Here is a 16,346-nt window from a genome sequence, read left to right on the forward strand (position 1 = left end):
TATTACCTTATGGTTGAATTTCAGGGGGCTGGTGAGTGAGGAAATAATAATAATAATAATAATAATAATAATAATAATAATAATAGCAATAAAACACCAGACATTAAAAACTTCCCTAAACACGGCTGCCTTCAGACGTCTTCTAAAAGTCAGATAGTTGTTTATTTCCTTGACATCTGATGGGAGGGCATTCCACAGGGTGGGTGCCACTACCAGGAAGGCCCTGTGCCTGCTTCCCTGTAACCTCACTTCTCGCAGTGAGGGAACCGCCAGAAGGCCCTCAGAGTTGGACCTCAGTGCCCAGGCTGAACGGGGTATAAATAATAATAATAATAATTTATACTGGGCTGAAGCCATTTATAGTATGGATTAGCTTCAGTTACCGCAGCACAAACTGTGCCTTTCACCAGTGAAGCCAAAGCGTAATACTTTTCCTCAAAAGCAGGACACAGAAAGCCCCCATTCCCTTGCTTTCCCTTGTATAACTGGTGGGCTGTTGCACCAGCCTTCCTAGTTTTTATGCTCCAAAACAGCCCTTAGCTTATGACTGTAGAAGGGAGATAAAGGCTACCTTTCTCCAATCCGCCTGCCAAAGCTGCAAAAACCCACCTTTTTGCCACACAGGATTTCCTCCGCTCTTAGTGTGTGTAGAATCACAGGATGTTTATGGCCCTTTAAGTTATGCTGCCTCGATCCCTTGATGTGGTACATTTCTCTTAAGAAAAACAGGTGCTCACAGTTCAAAGTGGGAAGCTTACAACCTGGACGGGAGATGCTAGAAAAAGCACGAAGCAGATGGCACAGAACATCCAGGGTCAAAATAGACAAAGCAGAATGCTAACAGCTGAGAGGGGTATTGGGTATTGGTACAGATGAACACGGCCATCAGAAACTAGCACTCATCAAAAAAGGGAATCGCAAGAAGGCAGCCTGGTACTTCTCCAGCTAACAAGTCAGGGCAAACCCCATGCTTCTTGTTTCAATAGACTTGGCCAACTATGTGAATGTCACCCTCCCTCCCTCCCTCCCTCCCTCCCTCCCTCCCTCCCTCCCTCTCTCAATCTCTCTCTCTCTCTCTCTCTCTCTCTCTCTCTCTCTCTCTCTCTCTCTCTCTCTCTCTCACACACACACACACACACAGACACAACTTAATGTTATATGTACCATGATTGCAATCCTGTACAAGGTTAGGCGTCTCAAATCCCATTGACTTCAATTATCTTCATAGTTAGTAGGCTACTGGGCTTTAAGAGGTTTTAGCTATGTGCAAGATTGCAGGCCTGTTTTTTTTATCTTTCTATATATTATAACTGACTGAGCAAAAAGGTTACGTCTCCCTCCAAGATACAAGACATGTTATGCTCCGTGACCTCATCAACTGCTGGCAAATTTGCACTAGACTCCGTCTCCAGTGAAAACTCTCAACCCTACAACCGTAGGGCATTGTCAGCAAGCATCACATCAAAGCAGCCTTTCAGAAATTGATATTGGCATTTGTTCCAATTTACACTAAAGGGCTGCATCGTTTTGCTTTGCAACGTCTTACAAATTCATCTATGCAGAGATTAATCTACATGTAGGGAAATTGTGCCTGATCTGTGCATTTGGGGGGAAACAAAAGCCCATGTCACAGATTACGTGTTTGGAATAAGGAGTTCTCCAGCTGAGCCTGGGCTCAGGAGAGGTAAACTGACTGAAGTCCTTTATCCTGGCTAAGATGGAGATACTCTGGTGTAAGTCCTCTATCCCAGCTCAGCCAGTTCAGCTGGGACTCAGCCGAGGCTGGGGTAAATCCCTTAAAAGTGGTGTTTTTAGGGTGTGGCAGAAGGTGACTTGCTTCGATTCCACACTCCATTCACTCTGGTCATAAGATCTAGCAAACCAGCAGAAACTACATTGGCAAAAAGCTTTATTTTTATTTATCAAAGTGTTGGTGCTGTTCTTTAAAGCCCTAAATGGCCTTGGTCCAGTATATCTGAAGAAGCATCTCCACCCCCATCGTTCTACCCAGACACTGAGGTCCAGCTCCGAGGGCCTTCTGGTGGTTCCCTCACTGCAAGAAGCCAAGTTACAGGGAACCAGGCAGAAGGCCTTCTCGGTAGTGGCACCCGCCCTGTGGAACGCCCTCCCACCAGATGTCAAAGAGAACAACAACTACCAGACTTTTAGAAGACATCTGAAGGCAGCCCTGTTTAGGGAAGCTTTTAATGTTTGATGTATTATAGTATTCTAATATTTTTTTGGAAGCCACCCAGAGTGGCTGGGGAAGCCCAGCCAGATGGACGGGGTATAAATAATAAATTATTATTATTATTATTATTATTATTATTATTATTATTATTATTTTAAAGGCTTATTTTCCCTCTGAGTTGAGCAACGGTAAGATACATCAAAATGATTTACTCCCGTGTAAACAACACTGGCTTTCTATAGTTTGGATTGTGACCACAATCTCTGTAACGTTTTATTTCCATGGTTGGCGACTGAGGCTGAAAAGAAATTGCAGAAACACATACAAACCCCTGCAGCCAACTTTAATTTGTTTGACTATGTCAGGAAAAAGAATATTTACATACATGGGGTGGATAGCATCAAAGTTGCTTCGGGGATATCAATAATCTGGCCCTGGGGTTATAGACACAGTTAACACATTCTTCCACAGAGCTGAGTCCACACACAACTTTCTCAAGAGTGGAAATGTGAAAGACTCCAAGAGATTAAGATTGAGATGTTTTTCAAGTAATATCCCTCACCTGAATACTTGAGGAGAGCCATTTTCCTGTTGGTATAAGCTCCTGAGCTGGGGCCAGTCAAGCAAAAACATTTATTAAATCTCTCACTAACCTTCCATTGGGGTATTATTGTCTGGTCGATTTGCAAAGACGACGTCCACATACTCAAGCTGCAGCCTCTGGAGAGAGCCTTTTAATCCTAGAAGTAAAATAAGGAAGCATTAGAAAGAGAGAGAAAAAGAGAGAAGACAATGTGCGGAACCCATGACAAAGAATCTGATGACTCAAAAATATAATTGAACCATGAACCATCTTTAAATCTGCTCCAGAGATCAGAGATGTTATACTATTAAAAGCAACCAAAGCATGAGTTTATACAGAATTCATGGCCCTCCACATTTTTTAAAAATCATAATTACATTGAAACTTGGATTGGAGTCGACAAGCATTTAACCACAGTATCCTTCTGCGCTTGTCAAACTGTAGCCTCGGGGGACAAAGCTGATAGCGCAGATTTTGTTTCAAAGTACGCCTAATCAAAATCGTGTCAGAGTGAATTATTTTGCATACTCCGCCTCTCCCTGCAAGACTGCACTGGTATTGTTCCATGGAATTAAGCCCTGCCACTCAGTGAACCACTAGGATTTAACATCTGGAGGTGAATCTGGCACTCTAATATACAGTCATGATTTCCAACCTGGTACAATGCTGCCGAAGGCAGATTCCAAACAGGTATCCCTGCAGCAGGGATGAGCAAACGTCTGTGAATTTTGATTTCTTTCACTTTTCCAAATCTTAAGTTCAGTTCTTCTTCATTTCTATTATTTTAAGTGAAAAAAGTCCTCCAGCAAATTCGCCAGCATTTTCGCACGGAATTCTCCCAGTATGTACATTTTTGCATGCAATTTTACCTAATATGCATATTTTTGAAACACACATTTTCAGGATCACACTTCAAAATGACCTTGACAGATTAGAGAACTGGGCCAAAACAAACAAGATGAATTTTAACAGGGAGAAATGTAAAGTATTGCACTTGGGCAAAAAAAATGAGAGGCACAAGTACAAGATGGGTGACACCTGGCTTGAGAGCAGTACATGTGAAAAGGATCTAGGAGTCTTGGTTGACCACAAACTTGACATGAGCCAACAGTGTGACGTGGCAGCTTAAAAAGCCAATGCAATTATGGGCTGCATCAATAGGAGTATAGCATCTAGATCAAGGGAAGTAATAGTGCCACTGTATTCTGCTCTGGTCAGACCTCACCTGGAGTACTGTGTCCAGTTCTGGGCACCACAGTTCAAGAAGGACACTGACAAATTGGAACGTGTCCAGAGGAGGGCAACCAAAATGGTCAAAGGCCTGGAAACGATGCCTTATGAGGAACGGCTAAGGGAGCTGGGCATGTTTAGCCTGGAGAAGACGAGGTTAAGGGGTGATATGATAGCCATGTTCAAATATATAAAAGGATGTCACATAGAGGAGGGAGAAAGGTTGCTTTCTGCTGCTCCAGAGAAGCGGACATGGAGCAATGGATCCAAACTACAAGAAAGAAGATTCCACCTAAACATTAGGAAGAACTTCCTGACAGTAAGAGCTGTTCGACAGTGGAATTTGCTGCCAAGGAGTGTGGTGGAGTCTCCTTCTTTGGAGGTCTTTAAGCAGAGGCTTGACAACCAAATGTCAGGAGTGCTCTGGTGGTGTTTCCTGCTTGGCAGGGGGTTGGACTCGATGGCCCTTGTGGTCACTTTCAACTCTATGATTCTATGATTCTAAGCATTTTGGTTTGCCAGATGGAACAATCTCCCCTTCTCCTCCCCCATCCAATGCTCTGGGGTTCTGATTTGATCCCAGAATGTCCTGCTTTTCCTTAGGATGTCCCTATTTTCATTGGAGAAATGTTGGAGGGTATGTTAACTCCTTTCAGTAGGTCTACTCTGAGTATACCTGAGCTGGGTAGAGCCCAAAGCTATTGCAATATTATGCCAAATGCAGTGATTTTTTCTAAATAAATGTTTAAGGGTACTCTCATTTTCCTACTCATATTCAAATACTGCTCCTCAATGAGGCCAAATTTGGATTCACAAAATGTTTAGGGGTATGCATACCCCTGCTCCCCCCCCCGAAAGAAAAGCACTGGCCAAATGTATGGGAAGCACTTTACCATAATAACACTTTATCACATGCACACCAAGTATTTTTTATTCATACGATATACCTTCAATAATGTGTTTTCTTGAGAGTCCTCTTTCTGTTTCAGCTCTGCAAGGAGAAAAGGCACACATTTTCATGTGAACATTGTTGTTCCATACCCTTTGACTTACAAATGGGATTCTGCTGCGTCAAAAATAGTCTCATAGGACCTTTCGCTAATAGCTAATACCTTTGGTTAAAGCAAACAACTGGCTATATTGAACAGGTATCCCAAAACAATTATCACACATTGCTATATCCACTTGATATATATATATAAACCTTGGCTTCAGCAATAGATGAATAATTTTACATGAACGCTTTTACAATTCACAGTCCGTATCCGGTCTTCCATAGTTACCTATCTGCATCGCTGCATAGTTTGCCAGGGCAGAGAATTTGAATAGACCAGCCCAGTTGCAATGCAGATTCTCTCAGGGCTGATAGGTTAAAATTCTTAAGCAGAGCAGGCTCCCGAAATTAGGATTGCTGTGTGCAGGGGTGGAGGAAGGGGTGTGTGGTGGGGGTGGACCGTCCCAGGTGTCTTTGCTGAGGGGGGGGGGGTGACATTTGGCAATCGCGGGTGGGCGGCGTGCGGAATGTCCGCCATTGGCAGCTTGCTCTGCTCCCGGCTGCAGGGGGCATGCGCAGGTCTGTGCACCCAAGCGGCTATTCTGCGCCTGGGAGGGCACCCTCTGCACCCCACCCCCCTTGGGAGCGTGCCCACCCTGGGCAGTGCGGGCATATGCTCCGCCGCTGGCCGTATGTCCTCCTTTCCCCGGACATGCCCTTCTTTTTCAGGAGTAAAATTTGGGACAAATTCTATTTATTTGTTTGAATGGCCATCATAGCATTCTCTTGTTTTGCTCTTCAAAATATGGCAACCCTACCTAAATGGCCTGGGTGTTTTGAAAGCTCAAACAGCAACACTCCCTATTTGTACAGAGCATATACGAGAAATAATGCCCAAGCAGTAGTAATCCAATAACAAAACATTTATACCAAGATAGAGCCGGACACCAGTTTAGTCTCTCTGAGTGTGTGTGTGTGTGTGTGTGTGTTCTCACGCACATAAAACCAACCAAAAACCTCTTGGTTCAATTAGAAAGCCCATTTTCAACTTCCTTTTAAAGAAGCCTTTTCAAACTGTTGCAGGAATTTATGTACAGGTTGGTGGGGGGGTTGCCCCTCCAGCAGATATCATGCACATGCAGCCCACTACCAAAATCAGCACAATCACTTTTGTGACTTTTGTGATTTGTCCCCACAAAACACTTTATCACAGTTTCTTCCTATCTGTTCAAAGGGCGATATCAAATGTAACAATTCACTGATAAATGTATCTGTGTACTGGCTCACTGGGAAAACTTCAGAAATTCATATAGACATGTGAGCTCAGCTACTCAGCTGCCCCTCTGCCTGAATGATAATCCCTGGTCTCCTGATACCTGAGTGCCAGACAGGTAGCCATTCCAGAAATAAAAAAACCCAGATGAAGACAAAAGGGTGTGATTAACTTGGCTGGGAAACAGGGAAATGTAAATATCTCTTTTGTTACACTTGATGGGTGTTTGGTGGAGGGCAAGGGGAACCTTGGGGCAGGGTCCAGGATGCTCAGATTACTGCCACCAGACATGATGTAACCATGACGTATTAGTGATGTAGTTGGGTGTGTGTGTGTGTAACATGGGGATTAGCAGCTAATAAAAGTTTTGGTTCTCTTTTGTTTGGGGCTTCCATATTGTTCCACCTTGTGGCAGGTGGGAGTCCTGTCGCGACAGTCTTCAATAAAGACCAAGCCTACTGGCTGCTGTTTTGCTCCAGGATTCCTGGCTGGTGTCCTTGTTTTTTGTCCAAGGGAGCCCTCAGATTTCTCCGTTTACAAAACAGAAATCTGAAAGAAGTCAAAGAACTCCAATTTGTGACGCAGCTCCCTGCAATACCAAAAATTCTCTTTCTGTGTTAATTCCTTTTTTTTTAAAAAAAAAAAGAACAACAAGAAGTTTCAGTGTTGCTTTCCTTCTCCTTCAACTCTACTGTCTGTAACAAGAGCCTGAGTCTTGGCAGTCAGACACACAGGGGTTTCTGAACACACGCACCCGCAGTTTCGGAAGTCCGTGGAAAGTTATATTGCAGCTAAAATTGCCAGCTGGCAAGCAGCCAGACATCCTTACTTAATAGGAAGGAGTTCAAAGATGTTTGGCTTGTAGGCTACATTCAAAGCCTGCATTTTAGCTTAATTCACCAGAAGGAAATCTTCATGCTAATTATCTAGGATTAGATTCCTATGTATCAAAGAGACCATTTTCCTCCCCTACGTAGCTAGGACGTGCTATGAAAGGAGCTGGATTCTGATGAAACTCTCATCTGAGTAGCAGGAAAGAAGGTAATGACTACCTGGCCCCCAGTTCCTGAAATGGCCATTTTAAAAGTGCAAAAATATTTTTTTGGGCTTCATCAGCATGCTTTTGATTATTTTGTGTGTGTGTTTTGTGTTCATTTTCTTCCCCAGCCTGCATGCTGCAGCAGCTGGAAGTTAGACAGGAACAACCTCGTTTGTGGTCTGCAATCTAAGAAGTATGATTTGAATTTTTAGTTTCCGCTTCACCAGACACCTACAGACTTCAAGCACTAGAGGGAGGGGTGGTCCCTTGGCCTGTTCTTATGTTCTTAAATTACCGTATTTTTCGCTCTATAAGACGCATCAGACCACAAGACGCACCTAGTTTTTGGAGGAGGAAAACAAGAAAAAATATATTCTGAATCTCAGAAGCCAGAACAGCAAGAGGGATCGCTGCGCAGTGAAAGCAGCAATCCCTCTTGCTGTTTTGGCTTCTGGGATAGCTGCGCAGCCTGCATTCGCTCCATAAGACGCACACACATTTCCCCTTACTTTTTAGGAGGGAAAAAGTGAGTCTTATAGAGCATTGAAGGCAGCAAAATCCCACAAGCACTGCACCCCTCTCTGGCGGTAAAAAAATATACAACAACGAAACATTAAATACGGTAACTAACTGTTTCCTTGCCTTTTATGACAGCTAAAATCAGTTTCCTCACTCTGTCTATCAATTGAAGTGTTTTTATTTTAAATGACTTTTAAAAAATAATAGTTAAAGCCTATTCAACTCTGAATAGTTTTGCCTACAGTTCAAAGGGTGGATTGGGCACAACAGTAGTAGTAGTAGTAGTAGTAGTAGTAGTAATAATAATAATAATAATAATAGTAATCATAATAATAATAAAAATATTTCTACCCTACTCATCTGGCTGGATTTCCCCAGCCACTCTGGGCAGCTTCCAACAAAAGATTAAAAATACATTAAAACATCAGTCATTAAAAACTTCCCTAAACAGGACTGCTTTCAGATGTCTTCTAAATGTCATATAGTTGTTTATTTTTTTGACATCTGATTGGAGGGCGTTCCAAGTAATTTTAGCCAGCAAAATTTGTACAGAGTTCCTGTGAACAGAGGGAAATAATTTTTTTTCTTCCATTTAGGCCAACATGGGGGGGGGGGGAGAGAGAGAGGTGGTCACATTTTATTTGAAACAAGATGGTCCTTTTGACCTGGTCTTACTACAGGGAGTGATCTGAGCTTATGCCCCAGGGGGTCTCAGGAAGATATTTTTAACTTTCTGACATTAAATAAAAAGCTGCCATTTTGGGCAAAGGCTGAATATTATTTCCTCCTTACTGCTGAACATTATGCAGTATGCACACTTTTTTAGCTGAGTTTGGAGGAACGAATGGGATGCTATTTATATATATCTTTATTATGCCTGCAATCCTGTACCCATTTAGATTGCTGAAATTGATTCAAATGGTCTGTTAAGCAGCCTAACTGTGCGGAGAATTGCAATTTCATGTATGTATGTATGTATGTATGTATACATGCATGTAATTTAAATCTTTCTAGGCTACCTCATAGGGAAAAGCCCTCTCAAGTTGGCTTACATGAAAAAAAGAAAAGGGGGAAATAACACAATTGCAATAAAACACCATCGTGTTAAAGCAGCAGTTAAAACATTTTATAAATGGCTTGGATGAAGGAATTAAGGGGATGCTCATCAAATTTGAAGATGACACCAAACTGGGAGGGGTAGCTAATGCTGCAGAAGGCAAAATCAGGATTCAAAATGACAGTAACAGATTGGAGAACTGGGTGCAAGCTAACAAAATGAATTTCAATGAGGACAAATGTAAGGTTCTGCACGTAGGCAGGAAGAACCAGATGCACAAATATACGATGTGGGACACCTGGCTTACTAGCAGTACATGTGAAAAGGATCTGGGGGTCTTGGTGGACCACAAACTTAACACGAGTCAACAGTGTGATGCAGCAGCAAAAAAAGCTAATGCTATTCTAGGCTGCATCAACAGAAGTAATATAGTGTCCAGATCAAGGGAAGTAATAGTACCACTCTATTCTGCCTTAGTCAGACCACACCTGGAATACTGTGTCCAATTCTGGGCACCACAAATTAAGAAGGAAGTTGACAAGCCTGAAGGTATGCAGAGGAGGGCAACCAAGATGATCAAGGGTCTGGAAACTAAGCCTTATGAGGAGCGCTTGAAGGAGCTGGGTATGTTTAGTCTGGAAAAGAGGAGACTGAGAGGAGATATGATTGCCCTCTTCAGATATCTTAAGGGCTGTCACATGGAGGAGGGAGCATGCTTGTTTTCTCCTGCTCTGGAGGGTGGGACTCAACCCAATGGCTTCAAGTTACATGAAAGGAGATTCCTGCTAAGCATTCAGGAAAACTTTCTGACAGTAAGAGCTGTTCGGCAGTGAAACAGACTCCCACAAGAGGTGGTGGACTCTCCTTCCTTGGAGGTTTTTAAACAGAGATTGGATGGCCATCTGCCATGGATGCTTTAGCTGAGATTCCTGCATTGCAGGGGGTTGGACTAGATGACCACTGGAGTCCCTTCCAACTCTAAGATTCTATGATTCTATGAAAAGTGTGCCACACTCAATATAAAATTAATTCAACAGCTAAAAAGAACAATTTAAAACTACCAGCTTAAAAACCAGCAGCAATATAGGCCATGAAAAGTCCCACCTGGCATACAAATTAAAAACAAACAAACAAAATAAACAGGTTTTCAGGCTGCATTGAAATCCAGCAGTGATGGAGCCGAACATATGTATTTTGGGAGTCCCACAGATGCAACCACTGAAAAGGCCCTGTCTTTGGCGTCTGCCAATCTAGCAAGATCTTATAGGGCTCTGCAAGCAAGGCCTTTGAAGCTGACCTTAATGCCTGGGCTGGTTCATATGGATGCATGCTGTGCTTCAATAATGTTACCCATTTAGAATTCATAAAGGAAGAGGATGAGGATAAAACTAGAATTAGTTGGCTCTGCTTGTCATTGGCTCTGGCTCCCCTCCCAGATTTCTGCCCCACAAGCCTCAATGGGCACCAGCCACCCCTGAAGGCTGCCAGGGGAAATATTATGAGGGGAAAGGGCCCTTCAAATACTCTTCAGTTTCACTATACTATTTGCCAATATCCAGGAATGTCAGCTTGGCCCCGTGAGTGTGGGTGCCTGGGGCTATGGGTGCCATGCACCTAAATTTGTGGATGCACGGCCCTTTCATGGGGAATTTTGTGGGTGTTCAGGGGCCCAGGGAGTTGGCACCTATGCCAATATTGATTTGAGGCACACAGCAAGGCCTGGGGTCAGTTGCTCCCACTGCTCCCTAAATGGGGTCATTTGAAGGAGAAAATTGGTTGGCGATAAGAAAATTTAGTACCTCCCCCTTTTGCCTGCTGACCTTCCCTCAGAAGTGTGTTAATTATCTTGACAAATGCTAGACCAGGGGTAGGCAAGGTTTACCTCGCCTGGGCCAGATCACTCCTGTGCGGATCACTCTGTGGGCCTGCAAAGGGCCTCTGTGTCTGCAAAGACACGATTTCCAGTGTCTGCGTAGATGCGATTTCTGGTGCCGCGGAAGTGAGTCCCCACTCTGCTGCGCCAGTCTAGTGCAGCGCGAGGGGATTCGCTGAGTGGGCAGCTCAATTTTGGGGCAGCTTGGGGACCGTTTAAACAACCCCCATGGGCCGCAGGTTGCCGACCCCTGTGCCAGACATTGGGGAACCTTCAGGTGTTGTTGGGCAAACATGGCCAGGGATGTTGGGAGCTGTAGCCCAAGCCCAACCACATCTGCAGGTCACAGGTTTCCCTCCCCAGGGATTTTTTTCCAGCTGGAACTCTCCAGAACTCAGTTCTGGTACCTCTCAGGTGGAAGCCATTACCATTCTAAGAGAACGAGGGAGGTCTTCATGGTGAGTGCTGGCCCCTCTTTTTCTAGAAAAATAGTACTGCCCAACTCTGATATAGCAAGTAGTACGAAGAAGCTAAGAAAGTGATGGGAAAATGCAGTTACAAGTGTGAGCTAGCACACTTGTGAATCAGAATGGATGCTCATTAAATAGCCAGTGGTTTCTAATTAGGATGAATGCTGAAGAAATGGTTAGTCTGAAAGCTACCTAGGATAGCTCCCAGCTCCGCTCTCAGGTTTAAAAATCGACGGTTCTTCAAAGAAAGCAAATTATCTTTCTTGGTTTCACCAACCTAAATGCATTTTGATGGTACAAAGCCATGCGGTACCTTTTTTACTTTTAATAACAAATGTTTTCTACAACACAATGATTAAAAGGACACTTACTTTCCTCCCCAGTAGAGTTTTGTTGTAATGACCAGACTTGACCTCCTAAACAAATAGAACACATAAAAATTGAAAAACAGGCCATTATTTCTTTTGCAACTGCATCCTTCCTAATACAGCCATGCCTGAAATTCATCCATAAAGAAGAAAGGGAAACAGCAATAGCTTTTACATCATAAAAACTTTTCCATCAAAACTGTGCAGTTATAGAGCAAGCTCTATACGGAAACTGACAGAATGTTGGCACTGTGACCCCCACACACAAGGGTGTGTACACATTACTGGTTTACAATGCAGCTAGGTCCTTATTTTTCTTAATTCAGATTTGGACCAGGCATTGCAGGAAATGTCCAGGACCCTTGAATTGCCTTTGCCCTAGTCATTCCTGGGCCGGCCACTTCCACATAACACCAGCAAAGAGCAACTTGGAGGAGGTTAAGCAGCCTGAAAAGTAGAAGAATCTCAATACTAGCCTAGTGTTGGCCTGATTTGAGGGCAGGTTTGCCAATCCTTTGTAAAGCAAAGGCCCAAGAGTCAGAGCAGCTATGTGAGTCCTGATTTAGTACTCCCAATTCTACCACTGCATACCAAGAATTGAATGCTTAAATCTTTACATTACCTCCAGCCTTTCTTTTTTATTATGCTTCCCAAAATCACCTCGGCCCTGTGGGAGGAATAAAAAAACCCAGATGCACCATTCGGAAGAAATGTTTTCGGACATAACAGTATGGTACCACACTCGTTGATCGTTTTATGCTAACTGTTACAGGTCTATTTATTGCATTCAGTTGTTCATTCATTCACAATATCAGTGCTTGAGTTATTCGCACAATTGCATTGCAAGTCAGCATTGATGCTGCTTTGAAAGAATCCATCTGCTTCCCACTTTGTGTATAGGCACTTCTGAGCTTGAAGGATCACCAACAATAGCTAGTCTTGATGCTACTTGGTAGTAGCATCAAGGGATATTGTTGGACTTCAACTCCCATCAGCCTCAGCTAGCATAGCCAGTGATCAGGGACGATGGGAGTTTTCGACACCATCACAGGAGGAACCAGCTTGGCTTAATTAGCTTTTGACACATGTTGATCACATGATTTAGAAGTGTCTAGTACACAGCTTCAATACACATGTGTCTGGCCTAATACACATGAGTCTAATACACATGTTTTAGCTATGTTTTAGCACTCCTGAACTTAATTAAATTCTAGTACCCATTGGTTGCAGGTATTTAAGGCTGTCTAGCACCTACAACTCATAACAATATGTTATGTATGATGGAATAATTTATTTATTTTTAAAAAATCCAGAACACAACTGAAATATTCAGCTGAGAAATTAGCACATCAACACACAGTAGAAATTAGTACCAGACAGCCATAGGGCCATTTTATCCTAATGCCCCTTGTTACTCATGCATGTTTGCTAAAGTCTTCTGTTCTGCCCAGGTGCTGCAGCAGAGCTGCAAGTTAGTTTCTTTAACTGGAAGCAACAAAGTCAGCACAGATACTTACTTTCCAGCTGCATACACCTCTGCTGTGTCAAACAGGTTTACTCCACTCTCGTATGCGATAGTCATTAGCTGTTCCGCAATCTTTGGGAAAGGGAGACATGACATTAGTCCTAGAGAACACGAAAGGTAGCATCACCATCTACTGCGCTGTGCTGCAGAAACTACCCATAATAGAGCGTGGGTTTGCATAGAGAAGGACCAAGGAACTTCACCGAAAGGAAACCCCAATTTTTAAACCATAGAGAATGGACCAGGGGTTTTGCAGCACAGGAAAGAAAACTGCTGCTGCTTCTACTGCCATTTCCCATTTACTCAGTAGTGGCTGGTGTTCATTTGGACAGACAGAGCCAACTAGTTATGGTTCGTCCCCTCTTCCTTGCTGCTGAAGTCTACATGGGCCACACCGAGACTAAGGAGCAGGAAGCTGACAGGTAGAACTATGGTACCCCCTGGACTGGTTCCCAGTAAGAAGGTGGGAAGTGGGGGCTGGTGAGAGCAGACTGAAGTGGGTAGGGCAGCACCCCATTCACCCTAAGGAACCAGCCTTCGCTGCAATTGTCACCCCAAAAAAGTAAGAAGCATCAGTGCTGATTACAGAATTCAGGAATCTTTCACACAATGTGAGGCTCAGACACACGATCCTGAGATTAAGAGTCTCATGCGCTCCTTTGTGTTTGGAAGACACAAAGTAAATTTGGCCTTTGCAGCAAAGCAAAAATAGTATATATCCACATTTATTTCCACAGTTTCATGTTGGGCAGTCAAGTACACATTTGAAAAACCAAGCATTAGCAGCCACAGCAGTAATTACAGATGTCACAAATGGTTATGTTTTATTTTGCAAGCCTATTTAGGACCGGCTATGATGATGCCAGCTAGCATAGCTGAATCAGCGTTGCCATTATATGAAGTACAATGCTCAGGGGATTGAAGAAATTTGACCATTGCAATAATGATGATGAAATAGTTGGTCAGAAGGAAATTATGAAAACCAGGCTGCTTGTTTTATAGTTGCATCAAAACAGCGTCTTGCTTTAGCAGCAGGAAAGGCAAACTTAAATGACCATATAAAACGATTACAAATCTCTCCATTGCAGGTGAAAGGCAATTCTAAGGAATGTGCATAGTACATCCAGTATTTTTGAAGCACTTCCCTTATAAGAGTTTTACTCTGGGACTGGTGCCATCTCTTCCCATTTTTACAATCAGGCCCCATCTGCAGTATCGTATCCAACAGTTATAGCTTCCCCCAAAGAAATCTGGGAGTGTAGCAGAGCTACAATACTCAAATTTCCCTGGGAAAATGGAGAGGTTGTTACTCAGATAACTGAAGCTCTGTAAGAGGAGAATGTTGTTGTTTAGTTGTTTAGTCATGTCCGACTCTTCGTGACCCCATGGACCAGAGCACACCAGGCACTCCTGTCTTCCACTGCCTCCCGCAGTTTGGTCAAACTCATGCTGGTAGCTTCGAGAACACTGTCCAACCATCTCATCCTCTGTTGTCCCCTTCTCCTTGTGTCCTCCATCTTTCCCAACCTCAGGGTCTTTTCCAGGGAGTCTTCTCTTCTCACGAGGTGGCCAAAGTACTGGAGCCTCAGCTTCAGGATCTGTCCTTCCAGTGAGCACTAACGGCTGGTTTCCTTCAGAATGGATAGGTTTGATCTTCTTGCAGTCCACGGGACTCTCAAGAGTCTCCTCCAGCACCATAATTCAAAAGCATCAATTCTTCGGCGATCAGCCTTCTTTATGGTCCAGCTCTCACTTCCATACATCACTACTGGGAAAACCATAGCTTTAACTATACGGACCTTTGTTGGCAGGGTGATGTCTCTGCTTTTTAAGATGCTGTCTAGGTTTGTCACTGAGGGGAATAGGGGTGTCCAAACCACTCTCAGCACCCATAACAAACTACAGCTCCCAGGATTCTTTGGGGGAAGCCATGACAGTTTAAAGGAGTATGATACTGCTTTAAATGTAAGGTGCAGATAGGGGCCTAAAACTAGCCTGACCTACCAAGCCAAAATCAGCCTCTCTCTTGCTCATCGTAAGCAAGATAAACCCATGTGGTTGTTGCCCGAAGGCATGGCAGCAAAGCTCTCCCAAGCTGGGCTCAGAATCAAACTTAGGAATACTGGAAAGCCAGATCCAAAATGAAATGTGCCTTTTCAAAGTTCCACACTTTCTTGCTCGCTTGGATCAAAAAAGAAGTCCTGGCTCCTCACCTGTCTCCAACATCTTCCAATCCCCCCATACCCAGCACCCACAGGTCCCAAACACATTCTCTGGTCTCTCGCCTCTTTGTTGGCAATTCCACAGGTATGGTGACAATGGCAACCGAAGAGGCAAAATGGAAACTTTCTCCCACCCTATTCACTGTTGCTCAGACTGAGTGATATTGTGATCAGGGTTTGGGGATTGGATCCAGCCAGCAGGACTGATTCTTATTTCCTCCCTTGATGGCTGGTTGGGACCAACCATCTGTCAGTTATCATAGAGCCATAGAATTGTAGAGTTGGATGGGTCCTTTAGTCCAACCCTCATGCAATGCCTGATGTCACCATGGCATGACCCAGAAAATCCAGAGTGGGGGAAATCGGGGTTCATTTCAAGGAAAGTAATGCAGGGCTCCTCAAGGGCTGTCAATGCATTCTTTTACTTCACAACGTTTGGCTAACTGGGCTGCAACTGGAATGAGGAATCCCAGGTCCATTTGCAGAGCTGGCTGTACCAGTAAGGAGGGTGAGTTAGTCCACCTCAGAGAGATCATTAGAGGAGCAGACAACAGACAACGGTCTGTTTTGTATTTATCATTCTTTCTTTATCATCATGCCAACACCATGTTGATTTTCTGCTTCAGGTGCCAAGACTATTCTTGGGCTAAGTGTCTCTTAGGGATGTTTTCAGCTGAATCACAATCGCTTCAGTTAGGTCTGCAGCTGATCTCCCAGAAGGCAAAGTTACAGAGAAAGCGCTCGTTATTTCTATTGCCAAACACAGCCTTCATTAACTTGGTGGCTTCTAAGTGTCTTGGACTACAACTCCCATCAGCCCCAGCCAGCAGCCCCAGCCAGCAGTTGCAGTTCAAAACGTTTGAAGTCTATCAGGTTGGTGAAGGCTGGCTTCACTCTTAAAACTTAGACCTAACAGCCTGCAGGTGACAAAGTGCTTGTAAAAGTCATTTGTGGCTGCCTAAGATTTTGGCACTTCATTTCACTCCCTGCAGCATTTCCTCC

The 16,346-nt window shown here is 43.8% G+C and overlaps 1 protein-coding gene across 2 annotated transcripts in view; it reads right to left on the reverse strand.

Annotated features, from left to right (window-relative positions):
- The window catches only part of KCNAB1 (potassium voltage-gated channel subfamily A regulatory beta subunit 1), a 188,076-nt gene that overhangs the window by 26,239 nt on the left and 145,491 nt on the right, over positions 1 to 16,346 (reverse strand). For both annotated transcript variants that reach the window (XM_081911260.1, XM_081911261.1), the window contains exons 4-8: positions 13,115 to 13,194; positions 12,220 to 12,264; positions 11,601 to 11,645; positions 4,952 to 4,995; positions 2,845 to 2,931 (exon numbers count right to left, since the gene is read on the reverse strand). In XM_081911260.1, the coding sequence (XP_081767386.1) occupies positions 2,845 to 2,931; positions 4,952 to 4,995; positions 11,601 to 11,645; positions 12,220 to 12,264; positions 13,115 to 13,194 (301 nt within the window). The remainder of the gene's footprint in view (positions 1 to 2,844; positions 2,932 to 4,951; positions 4,996 to 11,600; positions 11,646 to 12,219; positions 12,265 to 13,114; positions 13,195 to 16,346) is intronic.

Source organism: Podarcis melisellensis, assembly GCF_964234715.1.
Source record: "Podarcis melisellensis genome assembly, chromosome: 5".
Classification (NCBI taxonomy): Eukaryota; Metazoa; Chordata; class Lepidosauria; order Squamata; family Lacertidae; genus Podarcis; species Podarcis melisellensis.